At 37.2% G+C, this 20501-nt stretch overlaps 1 protein-coding gene across 7 annotated transcripts in view; it reads left to right on the top strand.

Moving 5' to 3' along the window:
* ITPR2 (inositol 1,4,5-trisphosphate receptor type 2) overlaps nt 1-20501 on the top strand; it is a 508939-nt gene that overhangs the window by 330169 nt on the left and 158269 nt on the right. For all 7 annotated transcript variants that reach the window (XR_006708628.1, XM_045463013.1, XM_045463012.1 and 4 more), the window contains 5 exons: nt 7989-8097; nt 8829-9016; nt 14864-15047; nt 15729-15985; nt 18630-18830. Coding sequence is in view for 6 of the 7 variants with exons in the window: in XM_045463013.1 (XP_045318969.1) it covers nt 7989-8097; nt 8829-9016; nt 14864-15047; nt 15729-15985; nt 18630-18830 (939 nt within the window). In the remaining variant the exon portion in view is untranslated. The remainder of the gene's footprint in view (nt 1-7988; nt 8098-8828; nt 9017-14863; nt 15048-15728; nt 15986-18629; nt 18831-20501) is intronic.

Genomic DNA, 20501 nt, shown 5'->3' with positions numbered 1-20501 from the left:
CTTAACTCTACATATTTGGAAATTCTTTCAGCATATGCTGCCGAAGTTTTTGCCCCCTTCCCTTTCCTAACAGTTCCTGACATGTGGTAGAAATGCAGGATGTTCTTACAATGAATAAGAAAAAAAAAAAAAGGAAGGAAGATAGAAGTATATTGTCACAGTGGTGTATGAATAATTTGTTTTAACATTTTCCAGTCTTTTTTATAAGCCCTTCTTCTAGAATTGTTGAGACATCCATATGTTTTTCAAGATTACAATGATTATGTTGTTATATTGATGAAGAGCATTTTGTGGATGTGTATAATAACTACTCCTGTTGAAGTTTGTGTGTTTCATCTTGAGAAAGCTGGGAAGAAGCATCCAGGGTAGGAATGGCCTTCACTGCTTGGAGTCAGGGACTAAGAAATTCAAACCATTAGAAAGCTAGATTATAGGAGACTGGCCACATTTTTCCCAAAGGAGTTCCTTGAAGTTGTAGTTAATTATAATGATGGACCTAATGTAATTCCAATTAGGGTACAGCTATTGCAAGAATGTATTTGAAATTAAAAATGTACCTTTTTACCCCTGGGAATTCAAGTGAGGAAAAATATCTAAGCAGACATGCTAGCATTAAACAAAAAGGTTAGGGAAATATCAATTAGGCTAAACCAGGTTTAATGTTAAAAAGAGTCTATGTGGAGTCTACAGGTACATACAATAACGTCCTTACAGATCTCATCCACACTGATCAGTAGCTAAGCGATAGTCTTTGAGGGAAAACCCTAAATTAAGCATCTCCAGTTTGCAGTTGTCATTACCTTTCGAATTTCCAACGGAGGACTTGTTTTCGAGGATTCCGGTTGTGGTTGTCATGGTTTGATGGTGTCTTCATTATATTTTCCACAGTGGAAAAAATATTACTTCAGTGTGTCATTTTTCCAAGGGAAAGGGAACACATGTGGATTCAGTACCTCAAATATCATGTCCTTGAACTTTTCACTCTTAAAGCTATTAACCTATTATGGCAAACAGTGTTGTGCTTTCTGGAAAATCAAAGAAAATCCTTGGTCCTTTCTAAGACTAGTAAACTTTTGTTATTCTTTCTACCCATGAAAAGCAATAATTTCTAAGCTTAATTTTTGATACACTGGAGTTGGTGCAACAGGAAGTGGCCAGGAAAAAAACGGTCCTCCCAGATATTCACAAACTGTCAGCATGATTGCTCTGGCCACAAAAGATGTCTTTTTATGGAGATGTTTTGTTGTAATTTCAGAAGGTGGTTGTTAGTTATCTTGGCTCCATTACATTTAGCACATCTGGGATGTGTTCACATGAAGACATTGGCTAAAAGCTGTGTCTTGTGGCCTGGAATTGACTCTGATATTGAAAAGACTGGAAAGGACATTTCTTGCTAGTTGGCCTCATCCAGCAAGGACACCTTCCATGGGAAGCCCAGTCAGGAATTCATTTTGGAATTGAAGAGTGAATATAATAGAAGTCAAACTTCTCAATTGTTGTAGAATTCTTTTCAAAATGGCTTAATGTGCTTTTCATTCTTTCCCGAATTTCTGCCTTGACAGTTATAGCTCCATGGCACCAGAATTTACAACCCTGGCACCAGAATTTCTGCCAGTAATTCTAAAATTAATTTATTGGAGTTAAAGGAATTTGTGGAGACGACTGTCATCTGAATTATCACCACTGTAACCCATCACCGATAGTGCAGGCCACTAAGGATACCCTAAGACAAGTGTGAACACAGGACTTGCCTTGATCCTCAAGTCAGAATTTGGTGTTTGGCAGAAGAAATCAGTTGTGCTCGACTCGTCATGTAGCAATATCTGGAGTTTTCAAAGCTTAAACGAGGATAACTAAGACAAACAATAGAGTCCCATTCATCTGCACCTATTCTTGTTCATTTTCAGTGCCGAAGTTTGTGTCTGTTGAAAACCATGGAGTTGGAGCCACAGTAGAGTTTTTCCACTTTAGTTGGACTTCTAGAAAGGTCCATTTTATATAGTGCAGTGTACACATATTAGCTCACACAGACAGAATTCCAAGGACTGGTTAATAGTGGACGAATTAGAATTTTCAGGTAGTTTATCATTTATTATTTTTGCTCTTTCGTTAGTGGATATAGAAACTTTTTCACTTACATGGGAAGGTTTGGTATAAAGTGAGAAAGTCTGTACAAAAGCACTTTTTAAATTGAACACTATTGTGTGATCTGGATAATATCAATACTGGCAGCAATAGCATCAGCCCTGCACAACTTACGTCACACCTACTATGTGCTGGGAACTATTCTGAGTATCTTGTAAGTTTTTACCTATTTAATCATCACAGAAACCCAAAGAGGATAGGCATTATGACTATTCCATTTGACAGTTATGGGACTGAGGGCCAGGGGGATGGAATAACTTGCTTAAGGTCCCCCAGTTGATATGTGGCATGAAGAGAATTGGAACCCAGGCAGTGTGGCTCCAGAGTTAAGAACAGGGATAGAGGAAGTCCTTTCCTCCTTCCATGGCATTCTGAATATTACATAGTTAGAAAATGGATGCTGTTGACAAGGCTGGAATTGGATAAGAAAGATTTAAAAAAACCAAATTACTCATTTGATTTTGATGTTTATGAATCTGACAAGTATCTGTGATTTTATTTTATCTTTCCAAAGAAAATTTAGGAATAATAGCAATATGAGGCTTGTCTTAATTTGATGTGACACACTTCTACTCTGTAGTTGGTTTTGAACAGCTTTATTCTTCTCGCAATATAAAGGGCATTTTTAAAAACAAAGGATAAAATGCAGCTTTCTATTCTCCTTTTTAAAAAAGATACACCATTGTTTTATCTTTTGGTTGGGTTCTTGGAGTAATGTGGTTAAAAGGTTCTCTTACATAGACTAAAAAGAGAGCTAGTTCACAAGGACCCAGGAGCTCTGTTTACAGCAAGTTCTCTTCCAGACAGTGACATGGACTTGAGTGATTTTAAGAAAAACAGGCCTGCATTTTCATGTTTTTCAGCTTTATTTATTGTAGGTAGGCCAACTGTATCTTACAGAGTTTAAGTGAGAAGCAGTACATTGGCCTGTAGAGGTGAGAAGCATGGTTACTATAACAAACTGAGCTACCCTTTATAGAAATTTAGTACTTAAGTAAAAATATTCTCATATTTTTCTTCCCAACATACAATTATAGCTCCATAGTTAATGGGTCTCCAAGCTCTCTTAGAACATCTCCTTCTGCTATAATAAGATGCACAGCAAAAGCCCATTTGACTTCAAAGAAATATTTTATTTTGTTTTCCCTTTCCTTTTGGAAAGATCTTTTTTTTTTTTTTTTTTTTTTTTTTTTGGTCTGATGAAATTAGTTCAACTCAAAAGGCTTTCTCTTAATAGAAAAAAGAGACAGACTCTTTTTTTCTTATGTATTCTCTAGGTTCTCTATTTCTTCCAAGACTGGGCATCACCTTTACTCATTATAATATTATATGAAAAAGTCTTAAAGGAAGAAAACATGAAATAGGGAACAATGGCAAATGTCTGTGTGCTAAAATTTTAATTATCGATAAATAAAAGTCACTCTAAGGATAAAGAACTCCAGACACTCTAAGTGTCTATTAAAATTCTTGGCACTGTGACATTTAGGACATATTTGTTGTGCATCAACTATGCACAGGACAGCTTTGCGCTGATGATTGTATGGTTAGTAGAGGAGATTTGCATATAAAGCCTCTTCAAAGTCAAGCCTCTTCAAAGTTTTATATGCTTCCACAGGGCCTAATATATGTGCCTATTATGGTACTGACCTTATTGTAAACACTTTGAGTGGAAGATTACATATTATTCACTTAGAATAGTGTCTAGAAGTACCTGGGTGACTCAGTAGGTTAAGTGTCCCACTCTTGATTTTGGCTCAGGTGAATCGTGAGGTTGAGCCCTGTGCTGGGCTCTGTGCTGATAATGCAGAGCCAGTTTGGGATTCTCTCTCTCTCCCTCTCTCTCTGCCCCTCCCTTGCTCGTACACTCTCTGCCTCTCTCAAAAATAAATAAACTTAAAAAAAAAAGAATAGTGTCTAAAACAGAGTAGGTACTTAATGAATATCTGTAGAATGAAGAGGGGGGATAGGTGGTATCCTTAAGGTGGATGAAAAGAATATGACATGAGAAAGCAGAAACACTGAGAAAACTGTGGTTGAGAAATCATCATATAGTTCAGTTCAGTTAAAAAATTATGTGCGAAGACACTATTGGAAGCTACACCTGAAAAGATAAAATAGGTAGGATTTCACAAATCATTGTCAAGATAAGGGGTTAGTAGATGATCTCTTAGGTTTGGGGCCTTAAATGATCAACATGGTTCTGATGTAAAAATAAATTGAAATTGAAAGGAAAACAGGTTTAAGAAAGGACAGTAAGTGATGATGAACATCTTTTCATGTGTCTGTTGGCCATATGTATGTCTTCTTTGGAAAAATGTCTGTTTAGGTCCTCTGCCCATTTTTTAATCGGGTTGTTTGTTTTTTCATGGTGTTGAGTTGTAGAAGTTCTTTATATAGTTTGGATATTAACCTTTAATTGGATATATCATTTACAAATATCTTCTCCCATTCAGTAGGTTACCTTTTTGTTTTGTTGATAGTTTACTTTGCTGCTTAAGAGCCTTTTATTCTGGAGTAGTCCCAATAATTTATTTCATTTTTATTTCTCTTGCGTGAAGTGACATGTCTAGAAAAATGTTTCTACAGCTAATGTCAAAGGTATTATTGCCTATGTTTTCTTCTAGGAATGTTATAGTTTCAGATCTCACATTTAGATCTTTAATCCATTTTGAGTTTATTTTTGTATGTAGTGTAAGAAAGTGGTCCAGTTTCATTCATTTGCATGTAGCTATCCAGTTTTCCCAGCACCGTTTTTGAAGAGACTGTCTTTTTCCCATTTTATCTTACTGCCTCCTTTTTAATAGATTAATTGACCATATAGGCATGGGTTCATTTCTGGGATCTCCTATGTGTCTGTTTTTGTTCTTTAGTACCACACTATTTTGATTACCAAAGCTTTGTGGTATAACTTGATATCTGGAATTGTGATACCTCTAGCTTTGATTTCCTTTCTCAACATTGCTTTGGATATTTGGGGTCTTTTATGGGTCCGTACAAATTTTAGGATTATTTGTTTTAGTTCTGTGAAAAATGTTATTGGTATTTTGATAGGGATTGCCTTAAATCTGTAGATTGTACTACTCATCAGGGAAATGCAAATTAAAACCATGAGATACCAGTTTACACCTGTCAGAATGGCTAAAATCAAAATTACAAGAAATAAAAAGTGTTGGCAAGAATGTGGAGAAAAAGGAATCCTTGTGCACTGCTGGTGGGAATGCACACTGGTATAGCCACTGTGGAAAACAGTATAGATGTTTCTCAAAACATAAAAGTAAGTTTTCATATGATCCAGTGATTGAACTAGTGAGTATTTACCCAAAGAAAACAAAAACACTAGTTTGAAAAAATACATGCACCCCTATGTTTATTGCAGCATTGTTTACAATAGCTAAGAGGGGAGCCTGGGTGGGTCGGTCAGTTAAGCATCCGACTCTTGATTTAGGCTCAGGTTGTGATCTCACAGTGTGTGAGTTCAAGTCCCACATCGGGTTCTGTGCTGACAGTGCAGATCCTGCTTGGGATTCTTTGTCTTCCCCTCTCTGTCCCTTCTCTCTCTCTCTCTCTCAAAAATAAAGAATCTTAAAAAAAGACTATGAAAGAAAACAAGGAGTACAATAGCCAAGATATAGAAGCAACCCAAGTGTCCGTGGATAGATAGGTGAATGAATGGATAAAGAGGTTATATATATATATATACACACATACATACACACACACACAATGGAATATTACTAAACCATACAATAGAATGAGATTGTGCCATTTGACCAACATGGATGGGCCTAGAGGCTATAATGATAAGTGAAATAAATCAGTTGGAGAAAGACAAATACCATATGATTTCACTCATATCTGGAATTTAAGAAACAAAACAAATGAACAAGCAAACAAAGGAAAAAAGAGACAAACAGAGAAACAGACTCTTAAAGCAAACTTGTGGTCGCCAGAGGGGAAGTGGGTGGGGGGATGGGTGAAATAGTTAGAGGGAATTAAGAATGTACTCATCTTGATGAGCACGGAGTAATATATAGAATTAGCGAATCACTATATTGTACACATGAAACTAATATATTTTGTTAATTATACTTCAAGAAAAAAAAGAATAAAAAAGAGGAGGTCATTCCATTGTGACAAATTGAGTTTGAGGTGCCAGTAGAAACTCCAGATGAAGATAAGGAAATCTAAGTGGAAACAGGATGAAAAGCTTAGGGGAGCCAGGTTGAGCTAGAGGAAAGACATTTGGCAGTCAGACTGCAGAAGTGGTTATGCAACCAGGGATCAGATAAATTTGCTGACAGGGAGAGGGAAGGCAAGGAGAGCAGCAGGACAAGAGAGCTGAGGATGAAACCTCAGAGCATGAGAAGGAGGTCTAACCAGAGCAAGAGAGAGAGAGGAAATGGTGAGGGCCACGTGTCAAGGTGTCACAGCATTGGAAGGTGTGCCTGGGGAGTGGCCCTGGGTACCGTGTGTGGAAATGGCCTGGGCGACTCCGTCAAGCATTGAGTTCAGCTCTTTGCTGTACCACCTGTTAGCTGCACGATCTACATCCGGTTACCTGAGCTCTTGGGCCCCAGTGTTCTTACCCACAAGATGCGACTAACACCTCAGTAGTTGCGGTGTTAATTTAGTTTTTAAAAGTATTCTTTAATAATACCTTAAAATCACTTGTCTATTGAAATAATAAGACCAATAAAATGGAAGATCTGGAGTTATCTGTATGTCTTATGTACATCAAGGAACTATATTGCAAAACATTGTATTTTTTTTTTTTTTTTGGTTATTTATTTGTTTTGAGAGAGAGAGCACATAAGCCAGGGAGGAGCAGAGAGACAGGGAAAGAGAGAATCCCAAGCAGATGGAGCCCTATGCAGGGACTCGATCTCAGGAACCATGAGATTATGACTTGAGCCAAAATTAAGAGTTGGTCATTTAAACGATTGAGTCACCCAGGTACACCAGCAAAATATAGTATTTTATTTTTTTATTTTAATTTTTTTAAAGAGAAAGGGAGGGAGAGCATGATTTGGAGAGAGGGGCAGAGAGAGAGAAAGAGAGAGAGAGAGAGAGAGAAAATCTTAAGGAGGCTCCACACTCAGTGCAGAGCCCAAAGTGGGGCTCAATGTGGTGCTCAATCCCACAACCCTGGGATACTGACCTGAGCTGAAGAGCATCGAGAATCAGATGCTCAACTGACTGAGCCACCCAGGTGCCCCCAAATATAGTATTTTTAAAATGTCTTGTAATCAGTATAACATTGAAGACTTAGGAACTTCTGAATTACATATTTTATAAAGGAGTACACTTGTCTTTTGCCCGTCAGTTTCTGAATGAAGCCCTTGGAATTTAAATATATTCACTCTGTCTTATCAAGCTTAATTTTTTGAGCAGCTGTTGTATACCCAGCACTTTCCTAGCTCTATTTACCAATCTCCTCTTAAATAGGGCTTTTGGTTTCCAATTCTCAGGGTGTTTATTAAACTGTGTCTTCTTTAGGCATCACTAATATTCTTAACAACACTAGGACCCTCAGCCTTTGAGGCAATCTTAAATTTATAGTGCATAGATTTTCTTAGTACAATCTGTTGTGATTTTCTCAGTACATTTCATGGAAAGTACTCTAGTTTGTTCTTTATTTCTGGGAGAAGCAAAATCATTATTATTTTCTTAGGAAGCATTTGCAGATTTTCATCTCAGAAAATATTATGCTATATAAAATTAATTCTTCCATATCAACATCATTGATAAAATGCATCTTGAGTGGGCATTTTAATGTACTGCTACTTTCCCTTTTCATTAGAAAGAGAAACAATAAGAAACACTTTTCTTATCCCTTTTATTAGGGTAACACATTAAGAAAAATACTCCTGAATCGCTACTTTAAAGGAGACTATGGAGTTGGTATCAATGGACACCTCTCTGGAACCTACAGCAAATCTGCACAAGGGGGAGGTAAGACTGATCATTTTCTCCTCGTTCTAGGATTCTAGTCACATGTCTTTCTGCTGGTGCTATGCTGGTATTTAACTTAAAATAGCATGAATATAAAAAATTCACTTGAAAAGCACTGTCAAAAGAACTTTGTCCAAAATTTTGCATTCATAAAACAAATGATTTGAACATCAGGACTAGTTTTGCTCTTTGACTCTGGAAAATAGTAAACAATGTCATAATTTCTTAATATGTAAATTAAGGACAAAAATAAAGCTAGTTTTCTTTTTCTAAAAGCATTTCTTATTAAGAAAAAACATTTAATTCTAGGTGTCATATATTTAATAGAAAGCTATGTTTTTACAAACTTTTGACATTTTTTAAACCCAAGCCCCTATTATATTTAATGGGGAAGGGAAAAAATTCCAATGATAAATATTCCTTAAAAAAAATTTTTTTTTAGTGTTTATTTAGTTTTGAGAGAGAGAGAAAGAGAGAGAATGTGAGCTGGCAAGGGGCAGAGAGAGAAGAGGACACAGAATCTGAAACAGGCTCCAGGCTCTGAGCTGTCATGTCAGCACAGAGCCTGACACAGGGCTTGAACCCGCCAACCGTGAGATCATGACCTGAACTGAAGTTGGACACTTAGGCGCCCTCAATGATAAATATTTTTAAGGTCTAAGAATTCAAAAATATTACATACTAATAATGTCTGTAATTAAGTTTTACTTATTTATTTTTGCTAATCACAGGGAGCTTTTCGGGACAAGATTCAGATAAGATGGGGATATCAATGTCAGATATTCAGTGTCTACTGGATAAAGAAGGTGCATCTGAACTTGTCATTGATGTTATAGTGAACACCAAAAATGACAGAATTTTTTCAGAAGGAATTTTACTTGGCATTGCCTTGCTCGAAGGAGGAAATACACAAACTCAGGTATCTGTTTATCATGATGAGCGTTATGTTGGTTATTTGTATTTCTTATTTACTTGTCATAGAAACCAAGGAAAGTAATGTCTTTTTCTCTTACCTTCTCATGACTATCTTAAAAAAAAACCTAGCAACTTTCATATTTTCCTTATAAATTTATTTGATTTACTGTAGAAACTACAGACCTTCACAAATTATTCAGTGAAGCTAAACATTCCTCAGAAGCATCCTTTCTAACATCATACCAGAAATTCTGATTTGTTGAGGGGAACTTTCAGCAGAGAAAAACAACATTTTGACTCATCTAAGAATTAAATGTAAAAATAGATAGATAGATTCATTCAATGAGGTAATATATATAAACACCTCACACAGTATTTGGCATCAATCAGGTTTTAGTAACATTGACCACCCCTATCAGCACATCCCCTTCCATTTACTTTTCTAGAAGTTTAGAATAGCACCTTTACTCGATGCCCCAAATCTCCCAGTGCTTATTACCCTGATCCCTCTGAGTAAGTGAATTCTCACTGGTCCAGGGAGAGAAGAACAATTTCATTCATTCATTTATCCTAGGAGAGGAGAGTTGAAAGCTGTTACCACCTGCATGCAGGGATCATCAGCCACGCTTTCCCAAAAAGCACACACTTCACTTTGAAACTGTTACCATTTGCCCCTGGGCTCCTGCACTCCCAAAGGCAGAGCACACTGGGTGAGCTGGAGGACAGTGCTGGCGAGTGTTCCCAGAGAACACACATCTTCCTCCTTGTCCTGCCACTCACTAAACCTGCTCTTTCCACGTTTGTCTCGGTTGGAGAAGCTATGCTTACAGCTAATTGGAAATTGCAGAATCAATCTTTCCTATTCATGGCAAATAGAAACCCTATCTAATTGAAAGCCAGGATATTTTCCTTTATTAATCCACTAAATGCAATGAACAACAGAAGTTTCACTATATCTAATAGCAGGTGGCTTTAGGACTAAAGGCCTCATGAGCAACAGATGTCACGGTGACCAAAAAGCATCTCCCAAACGCCGATCCCTCTTAGTCGAAAAACAAATTTTGAGAAGTCTTGTGGTGATGAAGCTTCAGCACAAATTCCTCTGAGGGACGTTGGGGAAAGTGGGTGGTGGAGGGATTTGTGTGGGTTTTCTTGGAAGTAGTCTTGTCTTCCACAATCAGATATTCAGTTGGGACTTTCTAAAGAAATTGTCTAGGCAACTACATAATATGAGATGTAGATTATCCAGACAGTAGTGAAGGATTTTTTTTTTTTTTTTTTTTTTTTTTTTTTTTTTTTTTTGCATCTCAAGATAGAAACAATCCTTGCCAATAAAGTATCTTCTAGATTCCTGTTATTGGACCACATAGGGTCATCAGATGAGATCATCTTTCACCCTCCATACATATGTATGTCTATTTATGTCCTCATATTGCCACAGAATAACCCAGCTTCTGTCAGAAGCTTCCTGATCTACTTTAAGATTCTTGACAAGTTCCCTGAACCCTCAAATACCTTTTAGTCCCTTTTCACATGATGTTTCTGTGGCAGTTGTCACTGATGACTTTTTCTTTGTTTTTGAAACCTTTTCAGCTTAGGTCTTGGGACACCACTCTCTTCCCACCTCCTGCCATTTCTTCTTAGCCTTCTGTGTAAGCTCTTCTTGATTTACTTAACTGTTGAATCTTGATGTCTCCCAAGTTTCTTTGGGCTCTCCTCTGTTTATTTTGCTTGTTCCTTCAGCCTGACCTCATTCATTTCTGCATCTTTAACTTCCATTCGATGCTGATGATTCCCCACTCTGCACCAATAGACTCTACATCCAGCTATCTTCCAGAAATATCTTGTGGGATGTCCCACAGGTACCTTAAACGCAACGTGTCCCACACTGAATCCACTCTTATTCTCCATCCACCCACTTCTCCTCTTACTTTGCCTCCCTCAGTGACTGGCAGTCCATCCACACGGATATCTGGCCAGAAGTTGAAAACCCACCTTGACCTCAGCCTACTCATCCTCACTCCCTTCCTGAACATCTCATTGAAGGCCAATCTCTGTGATTCTGCCCTGTTAACATGTCTCATACCCACACTCTGCTTTCGATCTCTCCATATCCAGCCCTCATTATCCATCCTTCTTATCTTTTCCTGGGCCATGGTGTCTTTCAGGAGGTATCCCTGATCCCAGTTCTGTGCTTCTCCAAATCATTCTACACTTTGCCTCCAAAGCTATCTTTCCAAAAAACATGTTTTTCTTCTGCTTAAAATCAGTCACTTGCCCTATAAAGGCAAACTCCCTAACAAAGTCCATTAGATCTTCATGATTTAATCTCTTTACATTTTCCCATTTTCCTTTCTTATCCCACCTCCTCCCTCCTCTGTCCTGTCTCCTGCACACCAGCTATACTAAGCTCTTCATCGTTCCTCATATGTGTCGTGTTATTTCTCTTACGTTGTTTTCTCCTCCAGGAGGACCCAACTCATGAGCTTCTCTTGGAAGCCTTCTCTGATCCCACGTCCCTCTGGGCAGAATTGTCCAGTGGTTACTATATGCCCTTGCTGTATCCTGCAGATGCCTTCAGTGGCATTTTTTTTTGCCACTTTATTGTGCCTTTTCATGTGTGCACCAGGCTCTAACAAACTATGAGTCCTTAAAAAATTGAGACCCCATGTGGTTCATCTTTGGATCCCTTGTGTCTGACACCATGTCTGGCCCAGTAAATGTTCAGGAGTGATGGCTGTATGAATGAATGGTTTGAATCAAATTCTACCCCCTTCACAAAATCTTCCTTATCTGGCATGGGCCTTGACAACCACTCCTTTATCTGAGCTCCCATAACACTTGTTTCCTTAATATTTATTTGGCACTCTTCCTGTGCTACTTTGTTTTGTTGTTATTTGTATGAGATTTTGCCTCTTCAATTAAATTTCATCTTTCTTAAAGTAGATCATGTCCTGTCTCTGACATTTATGTGCTTTATCGCCATTCAGCAAATATTTGTTGATGAAAAGCATTAAATTATTTTTGTATATGAAAGCCTTTTTTAAAGATGGGTTATGACAATGTCATTTACCAGCCATCCCTTTTTTTGGTTTGTCACTTAACTATATCACGGTGTAACCCAGAGAGCAGCTGTGTGCTTCTGTCTCTAAAAGGTCTCACTGAGGTCAACTTGAATCGTGTTCCTTGCTCTTTAGTAGTATAAAATCCACTCCTCCCCAAGACTCCTGGCAGTCCCCAGAGGGTTTTACATTGTCACGGTGCCCTTAGGCACTAGTGACTTGACACTCCTAAGTCTATAGTACTGGGGTAGGAATCTGATTCCCCTCCTTACTTTATACCCTCCTAGCTACATAAGCCAATTTATGTGTTTAATGTTGAAGATTGGTTGAAGGGGAGGATAGGAGAGGTATTTATATTTTAATTTCAAACTGAACACCAATAACAATAATGAAGATAATACCTACTAAATACCAGGCACTGTTCTTATTGCTTTCTTTATATGTACTAACTTGGTTAATTCTCACAACAGCTGGTGGGGTAACATATATCATCTCATTTTACCAAAGAAGAATTTGAGATAGACAGTCTAAGCTCCTTACCAAGCTCACATGGCTAGTTATAGGGAGAGTCAGGACTCGAACCCATGTGGACTGGCTCCAGGATTGGTGCTCTTAACCACTATAAACATCTCCTTTCTGAAATAACCTTCTACTTCCTGACTCCTGGTAAATTTTGCTGGCTGATTCACCCCGCATCATTATCCTAAGCTTACTTCATCTCTAGTTCCTCACTTCATGTTCCTTCTCTGCCTTCCCTCTTCTACTCTTCCCCATCCTTCTTGGGGGGAAAGTCTTTCCTCTCCCATATAGATCTGTTGGTCCATCATCCTTGGTTCCTGAAAAAAGCCTCAAGAGTTTCCTCTTATACTTTCAAGCTTATGGAAACAGTTTCCTAATCAAAAACCATATCTTTTACAAGTGAAATCCTTATGCTGCCTGTTGAGATTATATATGTATATATAAAACATACTTTTTATTTTTATTGAAGACACACTGTTCAGCTTTGTAATGCCCTGGTTTTAAAAAGGTGTAGTCTACGTAAATGACCAATTATTTTGAGCTTAAGAGGTTACTTTGTAAATTTAATGATTTAGAGACAGAGAATCTAGATTGAAATCCTAGCTTTACCACTTACTAGTTATGTAATGTTGGACAAGTCATTTACCTTTACTAAACTTTATCTTATTGATCTATAAAATGGAAATAAGATTACTCTCTATCACACAGTTGTGTTGAAAGTATCAATGAGATCATGTATTTCAAGGAACTAAATAAATTATAAAACTTTGCTTTAATAGAGCCACAAATTTCCTATAACTTCCTCATTAATATATTGGGAACTCCTTTCACCTTCTAACCTGGTTATATTGAAAATATTAGGATTTAAGCATCAGCTTAATTTGTGGGACTGTAGAGGTCTGTAAATGCTGCATTTATCCTTTGAATTAATGGAACCAGTGTGACTGTTTCCCTGTAGTTGCTATGGTTACTGTGGCTTTTTGTCCTGCTTTCTTGAGGGTTTGCTAGCCTCCTGCTTAGAGCTTCCACCTTTTAGGTATGAAGGCAACTCCTAAGGCTTCATAAATTGCTCTTTACTCATACATTGTTCACACTGAAAATTGCAGGACAGACATCCATTTCAAGACTTGATTTCATTAGTTTTACCTGCAAGTCCCAGGACCTATGGGTCATGGTTCTAAGCATTCTTTTAAGAAAGCCTATGTACAGGAGCCAAACTCACCAGAATTAGTTGTTTCCATTTGCTGGATTATGGTTCATTGTACTTGATTAGGTAGTCATTACTTTTCATGTTTTCTTCACACTATCTCTCATTAAGGTTATATAACTTTCTTTCCATCAGTATAGTTACTAGAATTATTTTCATTTTTTTTTTTTAACTTTATTTCAAATTCTATTTTCTCTGGTACATATCACCTTTCCCATCTCCTACCTCTTCTGGATACTGCCATAAGTCACTAAGCAGACAGTGATTAGATAGATATTCTCAAGGCTTAGTATTTCTACCTCTCACTAAGACATATTTTATCATTGTTTTGGTGTTGAACTCTTTCTACATCATTATTCACTCTTAAAGCAGAATCCATTTTATGCATCTTATGGCAGGCTTGTCCTAGACCCCATGCAAAGCAGTGTAGCTAATGAAGTACCAAAAAAACTTAGGGCCTATCTATCAGTGGGTTCCTGTGAGTGAGGCTGCCATGGTAACACATTCTAAATTAAATGTACTATAATTTAGATAAAGAGAAAAATAACTCTTTGTAACTCTGCGTAAACCCGCATTTAGACAGCATGATCATTGGATTAGTGGCTGTTTTCCACTCTAGGTGACACACTCATGAAGGGAGGGATTGTGGTGGCTTTTCCTTTTTGTTCTATGCCTCGTAGTAGCAAGGGCCTGGCACATAGTAGGCACTCAATAAATATGTGTTGAATCAAGACATGAGTTTACAATATTATAAAAATCAAGGCACTCTTTGCATACAACTTCTTACAGTGCACTTATAAATTTTTAAAATAAAATAATCACTAAAGGTGAATTAAATAACAGGAAAATATATTGGATTTTACTGGAAAGTGCTAAGCAAACACAAGTTATTATTAGTATATGTTAAATAGTACAGGAGACTGGCAAAGGCTGCTAATTTATGAAATAATGGGCAGCATATGAAATGTGTGCTTTTATTCATAATGTTTATATTTATTTCAAGCAAGAAAGCACTATTTTTCTCCCCTTGGGTGTTGATATCTTAAAATATGCTTTCTTGCAGTACTCCTTCTACCAGCAATTACATGAACAAAAAAAGTCAGAAAAATTCTTCAAAGTTCTGTATGACCGAATGAAGGCTGCTCAGAAAGAGATAAGATCAACGGTGACCGTTAATACCATAGACTTAGGTAACAAAAAAAGGGATGATGACAATGAATTGATGACATCTGGTCCACGAATGAGAGGTAAAGAGATAGTTGAGTACTTGGGGGAATAGAGAAAAAAGAAGGTCACACCACCTTTAAATCTCACTTACCTTCATCTCAATGTCCCATCTGTGGTTCTGTGTATGGAGCTCCATCCTTAAAATCCTATGGCCACGGGGCTGACCTTGAAACAGCTTTGTAGGACCAAATTCAAACAAGGCATTATTAACGCAAAGGAACAAGCGACATTGAAAAGTTTGACTTCATTGTGGAAGGCATGGTAAAGAGCAACTGCCCAAACCTTTTGAGTATTCATGAAACCCAAATTTTAAGAATAGGAGTTACAGCACCTTACTCTAATGAAAGATTCTTGGTATTTGGAATAACAAAGTCATCAGTGAAGTTAATACAAATCATATAAACATAACATTTTGAAGTTTGCCATATTTTCCTCCACCTTCTCGTATTCAAGAATTCTCATATTTTATATTTATCAGAAAGACACGAACCCTTCTGAAATTGGCTGAACATTTAGATTTTTTTTTAATGTCCTGTGCAAATTTAATTCTGTAGTTGCTAGATTATTTTGGGAGAAATTGTTGCACCTCTTGTCAAATGTTTTTTGATTCAGTTGTTAGAGTATTTGGGTAACTGGTTGTCTTGTTTTTTAATTGGCAAAAGAAGCTAATTCAGAAATCTAAGAGTACTGTTTTATTTCAGTAAGAGATTCATCATTACTTTTAAAAGAGGGAATGAAAGGGCAATTAACAGAAGCTTCTTCGGCAACCTCCAAAGCGTATTGTGCGTACCGAAGAGAAATGGATCCAGAAATCGACATGATGTGTGCAGGATCCGAAGCAGGAAATGCCGAGGAAAAGTCTGCCGAGGAAGTAACCATGAGTCCTGCAATTGCCATCATGCAGCCCATACTGAGGTTTCTGCAGTTGCTGTGTGAGAATCACAATCGGGAGCTGCAGGTATTTGTTCTATTTTGTGTAATAGTTGAGAATACAGCCTGTGATTGTAGGTAACTAAATTCCAATGAAACTAATGTGTAGTTCTGGAGAGATAATCAATAAAACCAATGGTGCTCTTCTGAGTCGGGAAGAAACTTTTGCATCTAAGTGAAGGAAAATGAAGGGAAAATTCCTTTATGTGTGAAAAAATCAGGCTTGTACAGTATCATCCTTTGTATCCTCAATTCACATATGTTTAGCCTCAGCATTATCTATTCCTAATATTCTGGTATTTGTTGAGTAAGGTCACATTTGCCTCAACTATACCTCTCATGGTTTTGTAGATACAGGGGCTTTCATCATTTCCAAATCAGTTCATATATCTTTTTTTTTCAATTCATATATCTTGAGTGAAGATACAGAGTATATTTATGTCTTCATTAGAGACAGTTAATATACAAGAGGATTTTTTAGGACAGTAAAGGTTGATACCTTTGTAGATGAATATGATCCCGGTCTTACATCTTCTTTGGTACATCTTTCTTTGTCAAGTAGGTGCTTAGGAATTTTCGCCTCCTGTTTTTTTCGTTGTTGGTGCACACTGCTTATGTCACTGTGGCATAATTACATGAAAGGTGCAATAGTCTCTAACAGCATATGTCCAGGATTAGAGAGAGCAGAGTTTGAAGTTGTGTTCTCTAGTAAGAGCCTACAATGCAGGTGTTCTGAGTTGGTAAGAGATAGTAGATTCATGTAAATTGCATTAAATATCCTTCAAGGAGAGGAGAAGCTCAGGAATTAATAAGTGGTAGAAGCTATGAGTCTTGTGGACCACATCGTGGAGAGGGCTGCTGCAGACCTGGGCCAGGCAGAGACCAGAGTATTACTTCCAGAGGGAAGATACTGGATATATGCCTACATGCTTATGCTGATCTACTTGGTCTGTCCATGTAGCAGATAGATACATAGTATCTTATCAAATATTTTTCTTACAGGAGTGTGGGATCAAACAGTTTGGAAAATGCTACTTATAAAAAAAAAAACCTTTGTTTTAATAGGACAAATGGTAGACTTACTCACAATAGCTAATATATAGAATTGCCCCAATGTCCATCAACAGATAGGTATACAAAATGTGGTATATGCGTGCGGTGGAATACTGTTCAACCTTACCAAGGAAGAAAATTATGACATAGGCTACAACATGTATCACCCTTGAGATATTATGCCAAGTGACATGAAATCAGTCACATAAAGACAAATACTGTGTGATTCTATATATATGACATTTAGAGTAGTCAAAATGACAGAGACAGAAAGTAGAGTAGTGGTTGCCAGGGGGAGGGGGAGGGGAGAATGAGAAGTTAATAGGTATAGAGTTTCAGTTTTACAAGTTGAAAAGAGGTTTAGAAATGGATGATGGTGATGGTAGCTCAACATTATGAATCTATTTAATACCACTGAACTATACACTTAAAAATATTTAAGATGGTAGATTTTATATCTATTTTGCCACAATAAAAAAGTGGGAAAAAATCACACACAAAAAACCCCTACACAAAGATAAGTGGTTGGAATAAATTCAAATAAGTAAATTAAATAATAAATCAATAAAAATAAATAATAAATAAAATAAAAATAAAACTTTCCCTCTCTGCCTCCCCTTTCACCAGGTTTACTCCCCCAAAGAAATTACGTTAACAGTCATACTTCCTTCGAGAAATTTCTACGTACATAGAAGCATATTGATCTGTACATGTAAACTTAAAAAAAAAACTAGATTATATAATGTTCTTCCAGTTACTTTTTCATTTAGTAATACATCTTATTACGAAATTATTACTAGACTGTGTTTATATCAGTATATATTGAAGTACCTCATTTTTATAGCTTTGCAGTATTCCAATGTTTAGATGTACTATTATTTGTTAAACCAGTTGCATTATGATAGGTATGGTATGGTTTCCAGTTTTTGCTATTAATAAGCAGTGCAGGGAACCTCTTTGTAGTTTTATGTGCATGTATTATATATACACATATATGTTACCATATATATGTGGATGTATTATATATACATATATGTTACCATATATATATGGTATATAATATATTATATTTATATTTTATACATATATATATATATATATATATATATATATATATATATAATATGGTAACTTAGGAAGTGGAATTGTATGTTAACTGAAAATTTTAATAGGTGCTTCTAACTTGCCCTCCATAACGGTTGTATCATCCACTGTTTGAAGCTGCACTGTTTACAAGGGATCGTTTACTTGAAAATTCGATTGCTTCCTTCCCTAAAGAACTTCTTTCTAGTTTCTTTTTCCCTTCTCCTTTTCCTACTACTTCTTTGTTTGTTTGTTTGTTTTTGCCTTGTCCATATAGTTTGAAGATAATGACACTGAGAAATGTTTGTTATGAACTATACTGAGAAATTTAGATTCTTGAGGAAAAACTTAAGAGTCTTTTTCTTAAACCCAGGGGAAATTTAATAAATGTGAACACTTTCTTATAAAAAGCAATTCCATTCCACATTGCCATGGGGATATTTTTGAGTTAGAAAAACACACATAGTGAGAGAGCTGAAAACAATTAGCACAGTGATTTCTTTTAACCCCTCAGGTATATTTTCTTTTGCCTTCAGAACTTCTTGAGGAATCAAAACAACAAAACAAATTATAACCTTGTCTGTGAGACCCTTCAGTTTTTGGACTGCATTTGTGGAAGTACCACCGGTGGCCTGGGCCTATTGGGTCTCTACATCAATGAGAAGAATGTAGTGCTGGTCAACCAGACTCTGGAGAGCCTGACGGAGTATTGCCAGGGCCCATGCCATGAAAATCAGGTAACCGTGAAAGCAGTTCTTCACGCAAAAGTATTCATGACTAATTAGCAAAAGGCTCAAATTGGTGAAGGAGCCAACCTTTGTCTACATTTAAAAGGTCTTTCTTCTTGCTTTGCCAGATATTTTTACTTTTCTCACAAAACATACAAAGACTGAATTATAGACTAGCAAATACTATGCCATATTTTTATTTAATTTCATTGTAAAAGAAATTTCCCATGAAAATGTTCCAGATGAAAATCAGACCTACCAAAAAGAGTAAAAGGCATTTCTTCATCGTTGCTCAGTTTTCATCTTCAATGATTCTTTTCCAGGATTTGTAGAACACACTCCCTTTGGCTCCTTCCACTGCACTGCAGTGGGCAGTATATATTATCTCCTTTATATTCACAAAATTATGAAATAGGTCTTCTTGCTCCCATTTGTGGATGAATAGGCTCTGACTCAGAGGTTAAGTGATGTTCTATTGTCTCAGAGTGACGGAATCAGTAAATCGTAGAGCTGTTCCTAAAACTCAGGATTTTTTAAATTTTTTTTTTCAACGTTTATTTTATTTTTGGGACAGAGAGAGACAGAGCATGAACAGGGAGGGGCAGAGAGAGAGGGAGACACAGAATCGGAAACAGGCTCCAGGCTCTGAGCCATCAGCCCAGAGCCCGATGCGGGGCTCGAACTCACGGACCGCGAGATCGTGACCTGGCTGAAGTCGGACGCTTAACCGACTGCGCCACCCAGGCGCCCCTAAAACTCAGGATTTTGATGGAGTCTAAAAAGAGTGCGCTTTTGACTGTATTACCTTTTTCGGGGTGAAATTTTACCTCTCTCTTCCAGAATGTTTGCCTGATTCCATTTTCTTGGATATCAAGGACACATTGTGGGAGTAGAAGATAGGACACGTGAACTAGTAAAGGGAGGGGAGCCACCCTAGAGTTTATTGACCATTCACATCCACTTAATTATGGGGCTACCATCGCAAGCATGGATTCACCCTGAAAGAAAACGTTTTCGGGTTGTAAACGTCTTTGGAAATAAATTTTAAAGTAGCCATTGGGACCAAACATCAGTGCATAACGTAGAAAGAAGTGTGAAAAAAACTGCTGCTTTTCTATTGCAAACTATATGACATATGCCCAAAAAATGCATAAACATGTGCACACACATATGCATACATACAGAGGTATGTAGGATAAAAACTCAACAATTGCTGACATAAAGAATTTGTTATGAGGATACTCTTCTCCCCTCTGCAATGCACATGTTCCCTGATAAAGGACTTTTCAGATTTTGCCCTGGATTTTCCTGGATTGTATTTCAGTCTCCTAGGGTAATGATACAAGAAAACTTAACTATTGATTTAAAGTTAAGGAAAAATATATAGATTTAAAGATTTGGTTTTGAGGCGCCTGGGTGGCGCAGTCGGTTAAGCGTCCGACTTCAGCCAAGTCACGATCTCGCAGTCCGTGAGTTCGAGCCCCGCGTCGGGCTCTGGGCTGGTGGCTCAGAGCCTGGAGCCTGTTTCTGATTCTGTGTCTCCCTCTCTCTCCTGTTCATGCTCTGTCTCTCTCTGTCCCAAAAATAAATAAACGTTGAAAAAAAAAAAAAAAAAAGATTTGGTTTTATTGTTGGTGAAAACATGTATACCTGTAATGCCAAACACATATTCCCCACTTT

Source organism: Leopardus geoffroyi, chromosome B4 (genome assembly GCF_018350155.1).
Source record: "Leopardus geoffroyi isolate Oge1 chromosome B4, O.geoffroyi_Oge1_pat1.0, whole genome shotgun sequence".
NCBI classification, from domain to species: Eukaryota; Metazoa; Chordata; class Mammalia; order Carnivora; family Felidae; genus Leopardus; species Leopardus geoffroyi.
The sequence above is the reverse complement of the archived record's forward strand: the minus strand, read 5'-3'. Positions and strand labels throughout refer to the sequence as shown.